Source organism: Myotis brandtii, unplaced genomic scaffold (genome assembly GCF_000412655.1).
Source record: "Myotis brandtii unplaced genomic scaffold, ASM41265v1 scaffold1064, whole genome shotgun sequence".
In the NCBI taxonomy this organism is placed as follows: Eukaryota; Metazoa; Chordata; class Mammalia; order Chiroptera; family Vespertilionidae; genus Myotis; species Myotis brandtii.
Genome location: NW_005353602.1, coordinates 53,816 through 72,433, shown reverse-complemented (window position 1 = coordinate 72,433; position 18,618 = coordinate 53,816). Strand labels below are relative to the sequence as shown.

Genomic DNA, 18,618 nt, shown 5'->3' with positions numbered 1-18,618 from the left:
TGGGACAGTTCCCCTCACCTGCTACTGAGAAGCCTGAAGGAGGGAACAGAACCACCCAAGTGGAGGGATGAAGCTGAGGCCAGGGGAGCTTACGGGACCTGCCTGCCTCCAGGGAGCTAGAAAGACCCACGGCAAAGGGGTCTTCTGAATGGTACATTCTGTGACTTCAGCCACGTGCCTGAACTCTCCTGACTGTGACTCAAAGCCGACGATTACTTCACGGCCAAGATCAAGGAGGCGTATTTGCAGGGGCTGGCGTGGGGATAACAGGCTCCCCTGGCCCCAATCTTTTGAAAATGTGCCATCTTATGAGGAATGAAGTTATGGGGGGGGGGGGCGGACTGATGGAGGCTTTAAATATCATCTGTGTGCTGATGGCTTCCAAATTTATATCCCAGCCCAGACTTTGCCCCTGAGCTCTGGACTCGTAGATCTATCTGCCTGACATCTCACGGGGAGCCCTAATAGGTATCTCAAACCCTGTGTCCGGGCCTTGCCTCCACACCGCCGCTTCCCAGCCTCCCAGCCTCCCAGCCTCCCGCGGCACCACCATCCTCTGAGCGGTTTAGAGCAAAGGGCTCTGTCCCTGCCTCAGTTTCCCTCCGAACTTCCAGGAGCAAGTCTGCTGGCTCTACCTCCATCACAGTGCTCAATCCACCTGTTTCCTCCCACCCTTGTCTCTGCCCAGGCCACCCCCTCGCTTGCTGGGATGACTACCGTGGGCCCCTCCCTGCATTCTCGTCCCCCCACAATGCATGCCCCACACAGCAGTGAGGATGAGGGCCGGCAGTAAGTCAAGCACACACTCCCCTCCTTCAATCTTCGAGGGACTCCCCCTGTATCTTGAGTAAAAGCCAGGCTCCCCACCACACCCACAGGCCCCACAAGGGAGCCCTGTTTGTTACATCTGCTCCCCACTCTGGCCACAAGGGCCTGCTAGGAACACGCTCCTGCCCCAGGGCCTTTGCACCTGCAGGACTGCTGCCTGGACCGTCTTCCCCCAGATCTTTGGCTGGCTGGCTCCTGCGCATCAGGTGAGGACGCTGACCCCTCAGGCAGACTTTTCCCAACCACCGTACTGGACGGCTCCTCCCAGTCCGCACCGAGGGCACAGTATGCTATCCTTCCTGACTCCCTCCCACGGCTTGCTATCCTCACGACTGTGTTGTTAGTAACTTTTCCCTTGTATCATCTGTCTCTCCCACTCAAATAGCCCCATGTTCACTGTTCTGTTCCCCGTGCGGGGAGGGCCTGATAATCGGTGACAGGGAAGAACTGAGTGAAGGAAGGAATGGAAATGGAGGGAGAAGCAAGCGACGGGGCCTCCTTCCCAGGAAAGCAGAGCAATCCATGGGGGGGGGGAGGGGGGCGAAGGTGTGGTTACGGGGCCTTCAGAATTGTCGGCTCTCTGGGAAAAGGCGGGTCGTGGTGGAAGAATTAGCCGCTGGCAGCTTTTGGCTAAAATAAAAGCAGCCGTTGCATGAGGCTTAGGGGCTGTAGATTTTTTCTGGAAAGGGTGAGACAGTATTTTAGGTTTTGGGGCCACAACTCTGCTCTGCCCTCGCAGCGTGAGAACGCAGCCAAAGACACATGCATGTGCATGGACATGGCTGCGCACCAAAAAACTTGACTTACAAACACAGGCTGCGGCTGCATTGGCTGTGGCTGTGGTCTGCAACCACTGCCCGACCTGGACTGGGAGCCCGGGTCAGATAAGCGGGACCGTTAGGGACTGGGAACTCCAGGGCTAGAGGGAGGACTGAGAGAGGGTTATCGGTTCTGTAGTGCAGAGCAGTGTGCCCGCAGGCAACTCACTAGACCTCTCCGGGCCTCCGTGTGCACCTCAGACAAATGGGAGCAGCACCCCCTCCAGGGAGCTGTGAGGCCACAAGGAAACCACCTGGCACTGCCCCCCGCACATGGTAGGTCCCCGACAAAGCTCTCTCCCCCGTTCTCTTTCGCCTGACTTGATCTTCAATAAGAAGTCACACGATTGCTCTTTGCAGACAGGTGGTGTTCCCAGGCTCAAGGTTAGGCATATCTGGCTTCTGACCAACAGGCTCCAGTGCTGGCGCTCACCTGGCTAACCGTGGGGCCTAGAGCACACGGTCCAGCCTTTCTGAGCCCCGGGAACCCCTACCTGTGGGGTCGGCGGAGCTGAACTGAGCTGGCAGCGGCACTGTCCCTCGTCTGTATTCTATGCTCAACTAGAACAGGCCATTCTGATGACTAGGTTCTTATTTATGCTCGTTTATTCACAAACAGTGACACCAGACAATCGCGCATGTGAGCACAGAGCAGCAGGAAGAGGAGGTGAGGGTGTGATGGGGCCGAGAGGAAAAGGGGTGTCAGGGACGTGTAGAAGCTGACCCTCTGGCTGAGCCCTGAAGGCATGGGGCTGGGGGCTGGGCTGATGGGACAGGGCTCCCGGCTGGGAGGGCAGCTGTGTGCTAGAGGCCAGTGACTGACGGGACAGCACCCCATCTGGCCTGGCCTGGCTCGGGCGGGCGGGGGCGGGCTGCTGCCAGCCACTTGCCATGCGGGTCATGTCTGCACTCACGGCTCTGGAGGTGAAAGGTGCGGCGCTAACCACAGCCCATCAGTCCTCCCAGCAGGAATAAGACAACACGGGAAGCGGAGCCGTGCTCCCGGCCAAATAAAAGCCTGCTTTGCCTGCGCCTCCCTGGCTGTGCCCGTTTGAAAACAGAGGGTTCTGCGGGCGGATTGCTTCTGTGCCATTATATTCTCGGTGCGTGCGCAGGTACCGCGGCCTGCCAGGCCCTGAAAGCCCCTCAATGCTGCGACCCTGCTGGTTCGTAACACACTCGGGAAGAAAAGGACACAGCAGCGGCCTCTTTCCTTTCTTCCCTCCCTGCTCGCTCTTTCCACCCTCCCACATGCCAGGCTCCAAACTGCACTTCACCTTCACCTGCCAGGGCAGAGCGAGAAAGGAGAAGGCGGATGCTGGGATGCTGGGCTGGGAAGAGAGGCAGGGGCAGGACCGGGAGAGGGAGGACAATCCCGTGCAGAGCGGCCGTCTTACTATTCTGGTCCATTCCCGCAAGCTCCTGCCTGATGTCCAGGTCTTTGCCTGGTCAGGGCAACTTTTCAAATGACTTTCAAAGACCTGCTCTTTGCTGTTCAATTTCATGGGTATTTTGTAAGCATCAACTGGTAAGGGAAAAGATGACCCCGCCCTTGTCCAGGGACAATGGATAGAATGAAGGCGTCCACCTGGAGGGTGTGGGAGTCCAGGGGGGCCTAAAACCAAACTAGCTTCTTTCTGCTGGCAGCAGGGGACCCCAGAGAGACAGCGAGCACCAGATCAAGCATGTTTATTTCCCACAACTGCGCTGAAAGCCAAGATGTTGGGAACACTTCTCTTTGTCACTACTGTACACTAACAGCGCCTACTACGTGCCACACTCAGGGCTATGCTGTGTACTAATAGCACCTACTACGTGTCACACTCAGGGCTATGCTACCGTGTACTAATAGCACCTACTACGTGCCACACTCAGGGCTATGCTACTGTGTACTAATAGCACCTACTACGTGTCACACTCAGGGCTATGCTACCGTGTACTAATAGCACCTACTACGTGCCACACTCAGGGCTATGCTACTGTGTACCTACAACGCCTACTACGTGTCACACTCAGGGCTATGCTACTGTGTACCAACAGCGACTACTACGTGCCACACTCAGGGCTATGCTACTGTGTACCAACAGCGCCTACTACGTGCCACACTCAGGGCTATGCTACTGTGTACTAACAGCGCCTACTACGTGCCACACTCAGGGCTATGCTACTGTGTACTAACCGCCTACTACGTACCACACTCAGGGCTATGCTACCGTATACTAACAGAGCATTCCTCCTTGGCCTGGACCAACCAGAGTGTAAGAATGAGGGAACTGTTTTTAAGCCCAGAGGAGAAGGCAGGATGCATAGTGTCTGTGGCACGTGGGTGGCCGTGCACCGGGAGCTTCACAGGCCCGTCTCCTTCACAGCCCACGATTCCCCTAATGAGGACGGCACCTGGTCCCATTGTACAGATGACAGAGCTGAGGCTGAGTGATGTAAGGGACAGCTACACACCCACTGATATGAAGACATGGTCCAGCAGGATGGCTAAGAGCCCAGGTCTGACTTCCGCCTCAGCTGGCCTCTAGTAGCTGGGTGGCCTTGGGCGAGTTATCTGCCCTCTCTGTGCCTCAGTTTCCTCATCTTTGAAGCAGAGGGTAATGACTGTACTTACCTCCTAGGATTCTGCAGAATTAAGACCCATGAAAGGCTGTAGGTAGGATCTCACACGGAATAAGGCTTAACAGATGAAGGTTATCATAGCAATAATAATAATGATAACAACAACAACAATAATGTGTACTCTGGCCTGATGCACACTGAGCTGTCTGCCCACCGTGACGTAGGCTCATCACGGACCTGAGGGAGGAGAAAGGCTGCTCACGGGGGCCGGGCCCCAGGTCACCAGTTAGTGGCTGGTCTGCTGGGGAAGCTGAGCCCCAGGCGCAGGGTGAACTTGGGGTAACGACGCTGACTGTGGCCACAAGGAGGGCTGTGGCGGGGACCAGCGCTGACCCAGAGGGCAGCGAGGAGGCTGCGGTGTCACCAGCTAGCTTCCTGCCGGCCCTCCCGAATGGCTAAGATGCCGGCCTTTCATTCCAAGGCCCACATTCCACAGGGAGCCCTTTGTGTGGCTGAGCTGCTCAGGCCGGCAAATGGGGCTCAGGGCCCCCCACCCGAGACCTGAGTGCCTTCCTGGCACAGCTCGGGCTGGGGCGGGACTGGGCACAGCTCCCATTGCCCCGAGTCTGCCAGGGCCTGGGAAGCTCTGAACAATGTGGATTTCGACACAAATGAGCCGGGCACTTTTCGCCACAGGGGAGGGCAGAGCAGGGGGAAAGGTCCAGCCAGGAGGGCAGAAGGCCAGCAGCCCTGTTTTGAACATTCGAGGCCGCTGCAGGCACCTCCTGTTGCCTGAAGAGATCAGACAGACAAAGGGGTGGGTGGTGAGGGGGGCTGTCTCCAGAGCACCTGGACCCCTTCCCCGCAGCATCCGGCTGGGAACTGTCACCTGCGTGTGGGGCACCACAGCCAGCTGCCTGGGTCACCCTGGCCAGTGACTGCGTCTCTGTCCCTTCCTCTGTCCAATGGGAAGATTAAGGGCGCCCACCTCCTAGGGCGGGAGGGGAGGAGGGGACGGCCTGGGGTGCAGCGCCTCACTACTCTCACCTCCCCCCGCACGCCCCCCACGCAGCTTCTGCATCAGGGCTCTTCCTGCCACCACCCACCACCGGGGGATTCCCGTGGGGATGCTGTCCTCCCTCGCTGCTGGGAGGGGCTCAGAGCTCTGGGGAGCACAACTGGCCGGCTCAGAGCCGGCAGCCCTTCCAGCACCCAGGAGGGCAATGGCTCCGACACTCAGCACTGACCTCGGGGTGGCCCCACTCTGAGCCGTCTCCGCCTGCATGTGCACCGCAGGGCTTCTACAAGGACACGTCAACTCTGAGGGCCACACAACACTTTCTGTTGACACTTGTCACTCATTCTCTCCATTTCTGGAGGGAGCCTGCAGATTCTAGGGACAGGGCCCTGGTGAGTGAGGAGGAAGGAAGCCACGCAGGAGACACACCCGCCCAGATCTAATGAAGGCCAAGACCTCTGAAATGGCGTTGGCTGGCACAAGGAAGGGTGTGCGGGGGGAGGGGGCTGATGGGGAGAGGTAGGGGCTCTCATTGGTCTGGACCTCAAATCTCAGCTCCACCACTTTCCACCTGAGTCACGGCGGGCACATCGCTGAGCCTGTGTCTCTGGCCACAGTGGGGAGGCAGCAGTGCCCACAGCTGTCAACGAGATGAGACGAGCGCGCCCCATGCTGAGAGCGGCCCTGGCACAGAGCAAGTTGCTCACAAACGACACTGTCACCGGTTACTCCAACGCCCATGAAACGGGGCTGACCGTGTCGTCTCACAGGGCTGCTGGGGGGTTATGGGCAGAGCACACATACACGTCGGCCTTTGTTCCTGTATCACTGCATCTGCCCCGCCGGGTCTCAGCGGCGGGTGATGGGGCCGTGGAGACAGCCAATCCCACAGAAGCCTTCCGAGCGGGAAGGCAGTGGAGCTCGATTTATTGAAGGGGCTTCTCCCGGCCGCGGGGGAAGTGCTGAGCCTGCAGGGGTGGCGCGGGCCGGCAGAGCCCTTACACAAACATTTGCGAGGGGCACTGGGCCTGTCAATGCTGTCGATAGGATGGCTCTCTCTGCGGGGCGGGATGTGGGGGCTTATGAGTTGTGAGCCAGTGACTGTGTGCGTAACCCCGATTTCTCTGGTTTCTTGTTCACTTCAGACAGACGGCCCAGCCTGTGCCTGACACCGTGCCAGGCCCGGGGGCCCAGAGAGGAACTGATCGGTGATGAGATGAGCATGACAGTCCCACTCCGGGGACAGAGGTGGGAGAGCAGAAGACAGAGCAATCTCTGATACCTGGGAGGGGCGGGGAGAGGGGAGGCTTTCTGGAGGAAGTGCCATTCGAGTGGGCCTTAAAGGCTGCATAGGCACTTGCCAGGTTACAAACAAAAATCCTGAGAGGCAAAGCATTCTCAGTAGAGGGAACAGCATGTGCAAAGACCCTGAGTTCTACCCAGCTGGGCCCCGTGAACTCTGGGAGGTGTAGTGGGAGGCAATAGGCTACAGAGGCGCTGGGTCAGCAGAGGGGTTGTGTGTGGGGGACGCAGTCCTGCATCGCTGTGACCTGCTCAGGTCTGCCCGCTGCCCCCACAGGACCAGCGAGGCCACCTGGAAAGCTCACGGCTCCACAGAGCGACCTCCCCCAACCTGCCCCTAAGCTGTCTGATCTGGGAGGTCAAGTGTCACTGCTGGGACAGGAAACCATCACGTCCCCAGGTGACACAGTGGGCTCAGCTGCCGATGGGGGTGGGGATGGGAATGGGGACGGGACAGCTGAGGGGAGCAGTGCAGGGGCAGGAGCAATGGCTCGTCCAGGAAAACATTATGAACCGGGGCACCACTGTCGGTGCTGGAACTCACTGGGGACAAAGGCAGCAGCCACGTCGGAGCACCATGGTGGGGGTGTGGGGGAGCTGCAGGCAGACCACCCAGCCCCTTCACAAGGCCAGCCCCCTGCCTTCCCTGCCACCCCCCCAACCCCGTGTGTCAGGCTCACACCACCTTGGGTCCCTCTGCTCAGGCAGCCCTTTCATGGGTACAAACATCCCCTGTGGGGAGGCCTTTCTGGACCTCTCGCTCCAACAACGTGCCTAGCCTCTTCCAACCGGGCCCACAGCCCTGAGGTCACTGCTGCACCCCAGCCTCTTCCACCTGAGCCCACAGCCCCAAGGTCACGGCTGCACCCCAGCCTCTTCCACCCGGACCCACAGCCCTGAGGTCACTGCTGCACCCCAACCTCTTCCACCTGAGCCCACAGCCCCAAGTTCACTGCTGCACCCCAGCCTCTTCCACCTGAGCCCACAGCCCCAAGGTCATGGCTGCACCCCAACCCGAGGACAGGGCAGGTGCCCACTAAGTCTCTCTGGGGAGGGACTGAACAATCGCGAGGCCACGTGACACCACGTGGGTAAGAGGTGAAATGTGGTGCTGTCACCGTAGGCCCCGCAGGAAGCGGATGGTCCTAAGATCGGGTAACGGCGCAGGGTCCCGCACAGGGGGCAGGGTGTAGGGAAATTGGCCCGAGAGGCCCCTGGAGGGGAGCCTTTGTTGGGAGCCAGCCCACAAGCCCGGCAGGAAGGGAGGCAGGGTACACACCCTGACCCCACTCCTCTCCCCGACTCCCGGCCACATCTCCCAGTGACCCGACAGAAGCCAAAAGGGCATGGTGGCCACCGATGCCGTCCACACGGGCTGCCTCCCGGCGCCGGCCCCAGGCCCATGGGTCAGGCAGCTATCCTGCAGCCCCGCCACTCACCGTGGAAGTGCTCGGCCGTCTTCCGCCGCAGGGCCTGCAGGGTCACCTCGGAGTCCGCCCACTCCAACACCAGCCTCCGGCCGTACAAGTGGGTGCTGTGACACAGGGCATTGAAGGCTCTCTGGGGACAGGACGAGAAATAAAATACAGCGCGTCAGCTAAGCCCTGACCTGGAGCACTGCTTTCTGTCCTGCCGGCACTGCAGACCCAAAGGCCACCTTTGGCGCCTATAACACCTCCCGGGAGAGGCGTGCCAGCCGCTGGCACGTCTATTTCCTTAGTGGGTGACGTTCCCAGGCAGCGAGCTGCAAGGGCCCTGCAGTCAATGCTGCCGTCCGGGCCTGTCGTTGGGTTTGGCCAGGCGCGGCGTCTTTCCCAGGGCACATCCGTTAACCTGCTCCCCCCACCCGGCTGCCAGGGGCAGCGCCAGGGAAGAAAGCCGAGTGCTGCCCGCACTCGATGGCGACCAGGCAGGCCCCTCATTTTCACGTGGGGCTCTGTCCCTCGCTGGCCCTGGCGATTCTGGCCATCTCTCTCTGCTGCCTGCCGCCTCCTCACTGCCCCCTCCTTCCCAGCCACCAGCTCCTACCTCAGCGGCCTGGGTCCAGCCCCGCGCTCTGCCCTCTCACTGTCTTCGCTCTTCGGACCCCAACACTCTGCCCACTTCCCTCTTTTTGGTTTTTGTTTTGTGGCAGCTTTGAGATCTAGGTCACATGCCATTCAATGGTCTCTACTAGTCACAGAGCTGCATGACCTCAAGCACCACAACCAACCTTAGAGCTTTTCATCATCATCACCCCCATGGAAGCCCCATGCTCACCAGCAGTCACCCCCACCCCCCACGCTCCCCGGAGCAGCAATCTACTTTCTGTCCCTGATTTGCCTATTCTGGACATCACACAAAAGGAATCACACAGAACCGGCGAGTTTCTGTCAAACATCGCTGCGCTTCAAGCTAAATGGCGTGGGCAGGGGCTCTCCCTGAAGCATCCCGGGGTACAGAGGCCACTGTTTCGTGGTCAGGAGCCCAGAGTCCGGAGCCACCCTGCCTGGGCCCCGCACGCCCTAGCTTCTAGACCTTGACAGAATGAACCTTCCTGGTCTCCGTTTCCTCATCTATAAAATGGGATGTTAATGGTTCTCCAGTCCCAGGGTGCTAGGGAAGATGAAAAAGACTTAACAGGCCCAGAAAGAGTGGGTGCAAACAGTCGGCGCTCATTAGGTGCTGTTCTCGCCGTGGCGTTGCTAGTGCGGACGTGTGGCCTGCGCACTCTCTCTGTAGAGGCCAGGCAGGCGCTGAGCTGGAGAGGCTGGCTCCCCGGCTCGGCTCATCAGCACAGGAGACCCACAGCGGCCGCGGGGAGTTGCTGGGTGGCAGGCTGCAGCATCTGCCTCGGAAGAAGTGCGGTGGGTGTGTCCTTCCTGCTTCTTAGATGCTTCGAGGAGGCAGCGTATAACCAGGAGGGTTCTGGCCCTCGACAGCAGCATGACCGGGAGGGGTGGGCCTGTGTCTCCCAAAGGGAGATCCGTGGAAACCCTAACCCTTCAGGCTGCCGGCCTGTTTGGAAACAGGGTCTTTGCAGGTACAGTTCGTTCAGTTACGAGGAGGACATACTGGAACGGGGTGGGCCCCAAATCCAAGGACTGGTGTCCTCCTAGGAGCCGGCCTGTGAGGATACAGAGACTGGAATGCTGAGCCTCCACGCCGAGGAGCTGGCTGGCGAGAGGCGAGGAGCGAGCATGGCACAGTCTCTCCCTCAGAGCCTCCAGGGGGAGCCAGCCCAGGACACCTTGACTGTGGGCCTCTGGCCTCTGGAGCTGTGAGAGCAGACCATTCTGTTGCTCTACGCCACCCAGGCTGTGGGGCTTTGTTACAGCCCCTACGACAATGACACGGACCTGGGGAAGCCAGCTGCCCCTCTGAGCCCGTGTCCTCGTCCGTAAACAGGCTATGGTAGCACACAGCTATTCAGTAACAGCGTGTGCAAAGCTCGAGTGGAAGGCGGGTGGGACCCGAGTCTTTCTCAAACCAGACATGTGGCCGATGGAAGGAATGCTTTGTTCTCCGCCATGCTTTTCCGAGAAGGGCCAGGTGCAGGAAACTTTCTCTCTCCCTTTTTTTTTTTAACTTTAATTTAAAAAACTCTCTGTGACTGCCAGCAGAGCCTCTGCGTTCCTTTCCACGAGGATATAAACGTGCATCTGGACTCCGAGCCGAAATGGCCCATTCAGAGCTTTACAACACATGCGCTCTCAGCTGGCGAGGCAGGGAAACAGCCTGATGGGAGCTGGGGTTTGAGACGGGGGAGAGATTGGTCGGGAGCTGGCGCGGCGGGTACTCCATCCTGGCGCCAGGGTCCCTGAGGAGCTGCAGTTCCAGGTTCGCAGGCGGGCGGGCAGCCGAGTGTATCTGGTGGAAGCTGAGTTGGAACTTGGAAGGATAAAATAACAGAGCCTGGGAGGGCCTGGCGAATGCCCAGACGCGACCTCTGACCCCAGCCGTCAGACGACTGATCCCCTCACCCTTGGAAACCCAGTCTCTGTCCCTGTGTCATACAGACCCTGGAGAGGTCTCATTCGCTGCGACCTCTGACCCCAGCCGTCAGACGACTGATCCCCTCTCACCCATGGAAACCCAGTCTCTGTCCCCGTGTCATACAGACCCTGGAGAGGTCTCATTCGCTATAGTTGCTGAAAATTCCCTCTTGGCCTCCCTCTGACAGAACCCCTCTCCAATTTTCACCTCCTTTTCTTCGTTAGGGCTTTTCACAGCAGGTAAGATTGGGGGCTCGGGACCTGAGCCACTTTGGTTCAAATCCCGGCTCTACCACTTATGAACTGTGTGGTCTTGGGTAAGCTGCTTACCCTCTCTGAGCCTCAGTTTCCTTAAGTGCAGAAGAGAGGAGGCAGCGAAGGATGGGTGGGAGGATTTGATGCACTAACACCTGCAAGGCCGCCTGGCACAGTGTAAGCCACTGAGCACTGGCTGTTATTGTTACTATGCTGCATGCCCGCCACTTCCCATCACCACCTACAGAGCAGGAACAATGGCAGGCAGGACACAAAAGCCCTTTTGTATGTGAGGTCTGAGCACAGTACGTGGGTCTCTAGGAACAGCTGAGTTACCTCTCCTAGCAGGAGTCAGATTAACACGAAATCAGGCTGCAGTCCTACGTGCCCACTGCCTGGTGGCGGGAATGTGGTGGCCTCAGTGTCACAGGCGGCGAGGACAGTGACTCAGGCTAAAATCGGGTAATCAAAGTCACTGCATTTTATTAAAAGAGCCTGGTGAGTGTTTGTCCTATGCGAGGCATTCGAGGAGGTGTGTGTGTGTGTGTGTGTGTGTGTGGAGAGGCACAGACGTGGGCAGGTGCGGGGATGCACGGCGGTACCTGGGGGGTCCTGGGCACAGCGGAGGCGAAGTGCAGCCCCAGCCTCTGGCCTGAGGTCCAGCAGCACCTTCCTCTCAGCCTCTGGGCTACACCTGATGCACTGAGACCCACGCCACCTTCTCCGCAGAGACAGAGGTCTGACCTCGGTTCCGGCACAGCGCACCTCTGCCGAGTCGGCCAGCACCTCGGAGGCTCAGTGGGTAGCGCGGGGCTGCGTGTCCCAACAGAGGAAGTGGAGTCAGACGACTTGGCCCTGGTGTCTCTCCAAATCCTGCTTCCGCTGCCTGGTTTCCTCCCTTGCAGCCCAAGGGCCTTCGCTGGCTGTGGGCCATGGATGTCCTGGGTTCCAGAGCCCTAAGCACATGGCCTCCTCTATGCACGAGGACTGGCACGATTCCCCATGTCAGCAACGGAGAAACTGAGGCACTGGCCCCGTCTGCGCAGGTCAGCCTTCTGCTTCCTTCCCCTTCCCGCTCCATGCACTCGTCTCCCGGCTTCTCAGTGCTCTTCCCCTGGACCATCTGGGGGCAGGTTCTGCTTCCTGACCCAGATGGCGGCCTGAAGTGTCTGCCTCGGCCCGGGGCAGATGGCCTCCCACCTCGGATAGCAGGTCTCGTGCCCCGGCCCCGCTCAGAGGTGTGAGGCCGGCAGGGACTGCTCTGCGCTTCCGGCTGGCGTCGAGCTGCCCATCTGGTTCTCTGGCTCGGTGGTCCCGGAATCACACCTCTTTGATCTCCTGTGACCTGAGCCACCAACTAAGGACACCCGAGCCCTCGCCTCAGCTGCCTTTCCCGCGTTCCCCGGGAGGAGACCTGCCGGGGCGAAGGGGGATGATGGCGTGGGCTCGGCTGTGCCCAGCCTGGCAGCCGTCTCTCCAGAACAGGGAGGGCCCTGGACAGCTGCCAGCATGGCGCAGCCCGACCTTTCCATAGCTCTCCCTGGAGACAGACCTCCTCCCTGGCAACAAAGGCCCATTGGATGCCCTTGGCAGGACTCCCGTCCCAGGGCCGTGGCTCTGGGCAGAGCCGAGGACGGGCCTTCTGTCTTTCCAAGTCCAGGGCGCCCTCTCGGCCCCTCCTGCTCTGTGTCTTGCAGATGCCAAAGCCACCTGAACACGGACACTGCCAACCTGTCCCAAGCCATCTGTGTCCTCATCGCCTGGAGGAAACGTGACCTAAGCCGGCCAATGACCACGTGTGCCCAGGAGCCCAGGGAGCAGGGCGCCGGGCTGGGCTGGAGCTGCTAGCCTCCTTCCCTGCCCAGCGGGCAAAGAACCGGGGCCTGTGACTGCTGGGAGGAGCCTGCTGCCTCGGGATGCTGGGTCCTGTGCTCTCAGGGACCGTCCTTCTCCTCCTGCCCCCACGCTCCCGGAGTCCTGTACACAGGCCCTGGGCCCTCCTGCCGCTGTTTCTGGCCCCACAGGGCTGGAGCTGGGAAGAGGCGCGTCCTGGAACCCGTGGGGCTCTTTGCACAACACTGGGTGACTGACCGTGCACCCCCACTTGGCACCCTGTTCCACTCCAAGGTATGATCCCGTGGAGCTGAGGGTAAGCTTCTGAGAGAAACACCCAGGGCCCCACTTCCAGGCTGTTGTGCCTAAAATCTTCAGATAAACAGCGGTCTCTTCCATTCAGTTATCTCTCCATCTCCTCAGCTCAATCAATTCAACTCAACATCCTGAAGCCCTGCTGTGAGCCAAAGACCAAAAGAGGGGATGTGAAGGGGACATCACCTCTGACCTCTGGGAGATAAAAGAGGACCAGTCCCAGGTAGCCCAGGTCAGAAGCGACAAGGCATGAGGCGCGTGGCCTGGTAATGGCCGTGGCTCCACAGAGGGGCACAGGGGGGGCTCGCTGCCTTTCCGAGGCACCTACAGGAGGACATCGAACCCCAGTCCTCTCAGGCTGTGCAGCCCCATCTCTCCACCCTGGTCTCATGGGCTTGTGCACCAGGGAGTCGGGTGTGCCCTGCGCTGCTCCCGCTGAGGAAGGAGGGAGGCTTGTCCTGATCCGGGTTCCCAGCCACAGAGGTGCTGGCTGAGCCCAAGCCTCTGCCCTGAAATCCAAGGCTGATTCCAGCACATTCTCTGTTCACCCCGAGGCTCCGACGCCTGCACAAAACCTGGGTGAGGCGCACACCCAGCACCCGTTCAGAGAAGCGGGACAAAACCCCACACCCTGACTTTGCTTCCAGTTACTGTTTTGGGAACAAAGAACTACTGATACCCGGGCTTCAGCCACCACCTCCAACCCGCGGGGCCCCAGCACCCGCTGCCTCCACTTCCCTGGTGCGGGTGCGCGACCTGCGTGAGGCCCTTCATGCACAGCTCTGCTTCTATCTTTTCGATCGCCACAGGGGGCAGCGTGACCATTTCCTGTTGTGCGGAGGAGTGACTTGGGCTTGGGGACATGGAGTCCCCTGTCCATGGTCACGCAGCTGGAAGGAGGCAGCTGACTCCATAGGCCACACTGCTAACCACTGTGCGGCTGCTCAGGGATGACACACCCCACAGGTCCCTCATTTCCACCAGCCGTGTCCCCGTCAGACCCCGGCTGCCTCCCCACAGCCCCATGGAGACCGCGCTCTGTTCCCTCCTTGCAATCAACTAAGCAAACGCGTGTGCTGCACGCTCGCCACTGACCATCTGGTGGCGATCACCGTTCACTGCGCCTTTACGCGGCCAGCACTGCTTAAGCAGCCATGTCTGGCTCGCTTATCCCAATCACGCCTGGTCCATGGACTCTACAAGGTGAAGGCCACAGGCCTAGAGAGCCTAACAGGGGCCCCATCAGGGTGCTCAGCATCACCCCCACCGGGATGGGCCCAGCCCTGTGTCCGCACCCTCCCCTGGCAGCATCCAAAAGTGAGACATGAGGAAGGCGACTTTCACTGTGCGACCTGCAATTAAAGCTGTGGTTGTTTACCACGGTGAGAATAGCTCTGGCTGCCAACGCCGACCGCCATCACGTCTCCCTACTGCCGGCTCCCCCCAAGTGTTTATTTAAGCCAACACATTGCTCTGCTAATTGGATAACATTCCATGTGAAAATAGACCTTTTAAAGCAACAGCGGCGGCGGCAAATAAAAACAGCTGCAACTGCAGAAGTACACAGCGTGGTGGGCTGGGGAGGAAGAATTAAAGGCGCGTGCATGGGAAGAGGATCTTCTGGTGTCCGGCTGCTAGCCTGCTCTCTGCGTTCCTTCCCTTCCCTGTCGCCCTTCCCTCTTTCCTCCACGACCAGCCTGCTCTGTGAGAAGAAAGGAGGCGGAGGCTTCTAAATGGAATCCCAGTGGCTATTGGTGGCTTCTCGGCCAATGGGAATGGGCACACCGCGCTGGGAACCCCAGGTCACCTGCCCAGGTAGGATCCTGCTGCAGGGATGCCCACTCCTCCTCTGGGGGCCGGGATGAGCTGCCACTCTGGACCTGATCCCAAGGGATGTTTTAAGGGACAATTCTGGGTTTTCTTCCAAACTGTCGGCAAGTCCTTTTCTTTGGGAAACAGGTAGGGCTGGGTGAGAGGTGATGGGGGTGCTGGAACGTCCACAGTCTCAGTGGATAAATGGATGAAGGGAGGGAGGAGGCCCTGCATTCATGGGCTTGGAGTCAGATGGTTGTAGATGGTTTCCCAGCCCTGCCCGGCTCTGGCTGTAGGACCCTGGGGTAGTGACTGCACCCCTTCGAACCTCGGTTTTCCCATCTGTCATATGGCTCCCCACCTCCCATCTCCTAGACTCCCTGGAGGGTTAAAAATTACACATGCAGATCAGGCTTTTAGGAGTTGATAGCTTTTATCAAAGCCAAGATGCTGCCCTTCCAGAAACATCATCCGAACCCAGGGACCACGTGGCTGGCGCCTTAGACACTGCGAACAGCCACGCATGTACGCGCAGACCAGGGCACCCGGGAAGGTTCGAGTCCTTGACTTCCTGTCTGTCCTCGTCTACCTTTGCCCACCCCCGCTTCTCTCCACCATGTGGGGGAAGGTTCTTTGAAAAATGCTGGACCATCACACCTGGGGGATGACACGTACCGCGTGGGACATCGGGCTGAGCCTGTGCCCAGGGCAGGTTCACAGGGCGTGGTGCACAGATGCAGCTTAGCGAAGGCTCAGAGAATTGGGGAGGGACTTCTGCAAACCTCCCGCCCAAGCCCAGGGCTGCTGCTGGCTGGGGCAAGACACTGCGTGTGTGGTATCCATGCTGGGTACAAAGCCATGCCGTCGGCCGTGGGAGCCTCTGGCTATTGTAGTCAGTTGCCTGGTTACTCTGAGCTGCACCCCAGCAGTCTCTTGGGGCCTGTGCTAGAATCCTCTTCCTGTTTCCAGGTGTGTCTCGACCCGAGGGGCTTCCCAGATAACAGAGTTCCCCACGAGGTGTGGGTGGAACACGGGTCATGGAGCAGGGTCGGAAGACTCAGACTCCCTGAGGGCAGGGGGCACGCAGATGACACCTGCTTGGGGCCCAGCAGAGGCGGTGGGGCCAGGGGACTGACAGGTGCCAGGGAGAGAGCACTGTGCTGGGAGCCCACATCTGGGTTCAGGCTTCGGCCTGGCCCTGCCCAGAAACCACTGCTTTCCAGACTCGAGGTTCTACAATCAGCTTTACTCCTTCCCTACGTCTCCCCCGGAACATCTGCTCATCCATCCCTCTCATCCTTTCTTCCCCTCCTCCCTCCCTCCCATCTGAGGACTGCGTGGGGCCCCCACAGGAGGCTCACAGCTCCAAGTTCAAGTAGGTGCTGAAGCCAAGAGTGACCGATCGCCTATCTTCCCGTGATGGGAAATGGGGGTGAGGCCCAGGCGGGGAAGGGGGGCATCGAGCCCCGGGGAGGTTTCTAAAGGTCGCTTTCCTGGAGTGCTTCCAAGAGAGGAAGGCCACCCCAAGTACCCGGGGCTCAGGGCCCACAGAACCGCCTTTGCCAGCCCCGCGAGTCCCAGCATTCCTCCTGCGAAGGCAGAAAAGATCCTCGGGGTTTCTGCTCAACATCTCCTCTGCTCAACATCTCCTCGCAGCATTGCTCACCCTCTTGTAACTCGCGCCCACTCTCGAGCTAACTAGATATTTACCATATTCACAACTCCATTCACCAGGAGGCAGTGCGCGCCTCCGGGTCAGTGGAGAGCGCTTCGTGTTCCACTCGGAAGACAATCAGGTCCTTCAGGCAGACGGGGAGAGCCAGGCGGCTTCCCAGGAAGCAAAAAGAGCACAGGGAGCTTCGCAGGAGAGACGCACTCTGTGGGCCGGGCTTCGCGGAAGGCCGCTTGCTTGGTGGCGGCACAATGGGTGCCCGCACAATGGTGACAGGGAAGAGCCTCTGCCGGGCTGGCCGGGCCTGAAACTGCCTCCCAGCCAGGCTGCCACCTGCTGGAGGCGAGGGGCTGTGGGGTGAGTCCTCACTCCCCTGGGTGCCCTTCCTCCTGGAGCCCAGAGTGGGTGGCAGGGAAGGACGGAGGGAGGAGCCTGTCCACACATCACCAGATGCTGGGATGGGCCTTGGCAATCACATCCGCAGCCTGGCCACCGGGGCACACGCCCTGCCCTGCCCACCTGAGAGCTCCCCGCTTTCTGTTCTGATGACGACTGCGACCTGGCCGTGGGCCCACGAAATTTCAAGACGGGGAGCCTGTGCCGGGTCTAACCCGCTAGGCCTGCGAGCCACGCCCATCCCGGAGAGGCCGAGTGTGGAGGATGGCTCCCTCCCGCCCCCTTTTCAGATCATCACCGTCCGCACCGTCCCCCTCCTCCTCACAGCTAACAGGCAGAGCTGCTGGGGCCAGCCCTGTCCTAAGAAAGTCACCTCACCCAAAGCTCACGACACCTCGAAGAGGAAAACCCTACCACCGCTTCAGAAGGGGAAAGCGAGGCACACGCCAAATAAGCCACCTGCCCAAGCTCACAGGGCAGGGGAGCGGCAGCACGAGGATCCGAACTCGGGCAGCCTGGCTTCAAGGTCTGCGCTCCAGCAGGGCCCTGGCACTGGCCCACACACGAAGGGCTGGCCAGCTCTGAAGGGACCTGGCTGGCGGAAACGAGGAGGAAACAGCGCGCCTGTGTGCCAGGCCCGGTGCCAGGTTTCATGGGCACCGTCTGCCTTCACCCTGTGAGGAGGCACCTGTTATCACTGCTGTTTGACAGATGAGGAAACTGAGGCGCGGGGCTGGGAAAGCTGAGCGGCCGGTGCTCTGGACGGCTGTGCCGGCTCCTGAGCCGAGGCCGGGCTGGTGCACGCGGCAGTGCTGCCGTCCCTGCGGCCACTGCGGGAGGCGAGGGAAAGGCTGCCAGCAGAGAAGAAAGAGGAGCAGATGTCTGGACAACGTGGCCACGTGTCGACAAAACAGGCACTTGAGCTCACGACACGGAGACAAAGGTGGCTGGCAGCCTCCCTGAGGTCCCGCGGCGCCCTCTCTGCCTGTGCGTGTTCCCAGGGCCCACAAAGGCCGCAGCTGTGTCTGAGGCATCACCTTCGCTCCACCCACTGGGCCGCTGGCAACACCAACTTGCTAAAGGCCGTGGGGTGCAATCCCAGCAAACACCCGGCTATTCTTGGAGGTGGGGGGTTCGCAGCCATTAGTGAGACCTGGGCGAGGCTTTATCGGCCGGGAGAGGAGAGATCCCGCCTGAGGCACAGGCTCCAGGAGAGGACAGAGGACAGCGTCACCGCCACCTCCCAGGGACTCTGACCTGGTCTGGCTGGGGCAGTGACCACTGACACAGCTGGAACCCCTGGCCCAGCCTCTGCCCCCATCTGCTGGGCCAGGCAGCACAGTCAGTTCCCACCCGAGAATGAAGCCCGAGGCTGCGCCACACCCCAATCCAGAGGCTGCCTTGCTTAGAGCGGAGGGTGTTTTGTGTCTCCAGGGAGCCTGGAGGGAGGCTGGGCTGCAACCAGCTCAAAGCCGAAGCCCCAGCCACCAGGAGGGAGGAGGGAAGAGGGAGGAGGAAGAAGGAAGAAGGGAGGAGGGAGGAGGGAGGAGGATGGGAGAGATGAGTCCCCCAGGTCCCACTCGGTGCCTTGGAGTCTCCTTGTCAAGAGCTGCCCTCTGCACAGCATCTCTGCGCTGCCCACTGGGGAGCATGACCAGGCGCTTTCTGTCTGACCTGGAAGGCCTGGGAGGCCCACTCACAGGCCCACTTTGTATCCCAGGTCCCTGCATGGAGACGTGGGGGAGGGAGGAAGGGGACACAGAACTGTGCCTTTCTCCAAACACAAAACCCGGGGCCTTTTCTCCCCAGACACCGTGCAAATTAGCAGTT

General features: G+C 60.1%; 1 protein-coding gene across 1 annotated transcript in view; it reads right to left on the bottom strand.

The window, feature by feature from the left end:
* Positions 1-18,618, bottom strand: part of RBM19 (RNA binding motif protein 19) — an 87,706-nt gene that overhangs the window by 16,312 nt on the left and 52,776 nt on the right. Inside the window, exon 18 of the mRNA XM_005857034.2 lies at positions 7,971-8,091. Within this exon, the coding sequence (XP_005857096.2) occupies positions 7,971-8,091 (121 nt within the window). The remainder of the gene's footprint in view (positions 1-7,970; positions 8,092-18,618) is intronic.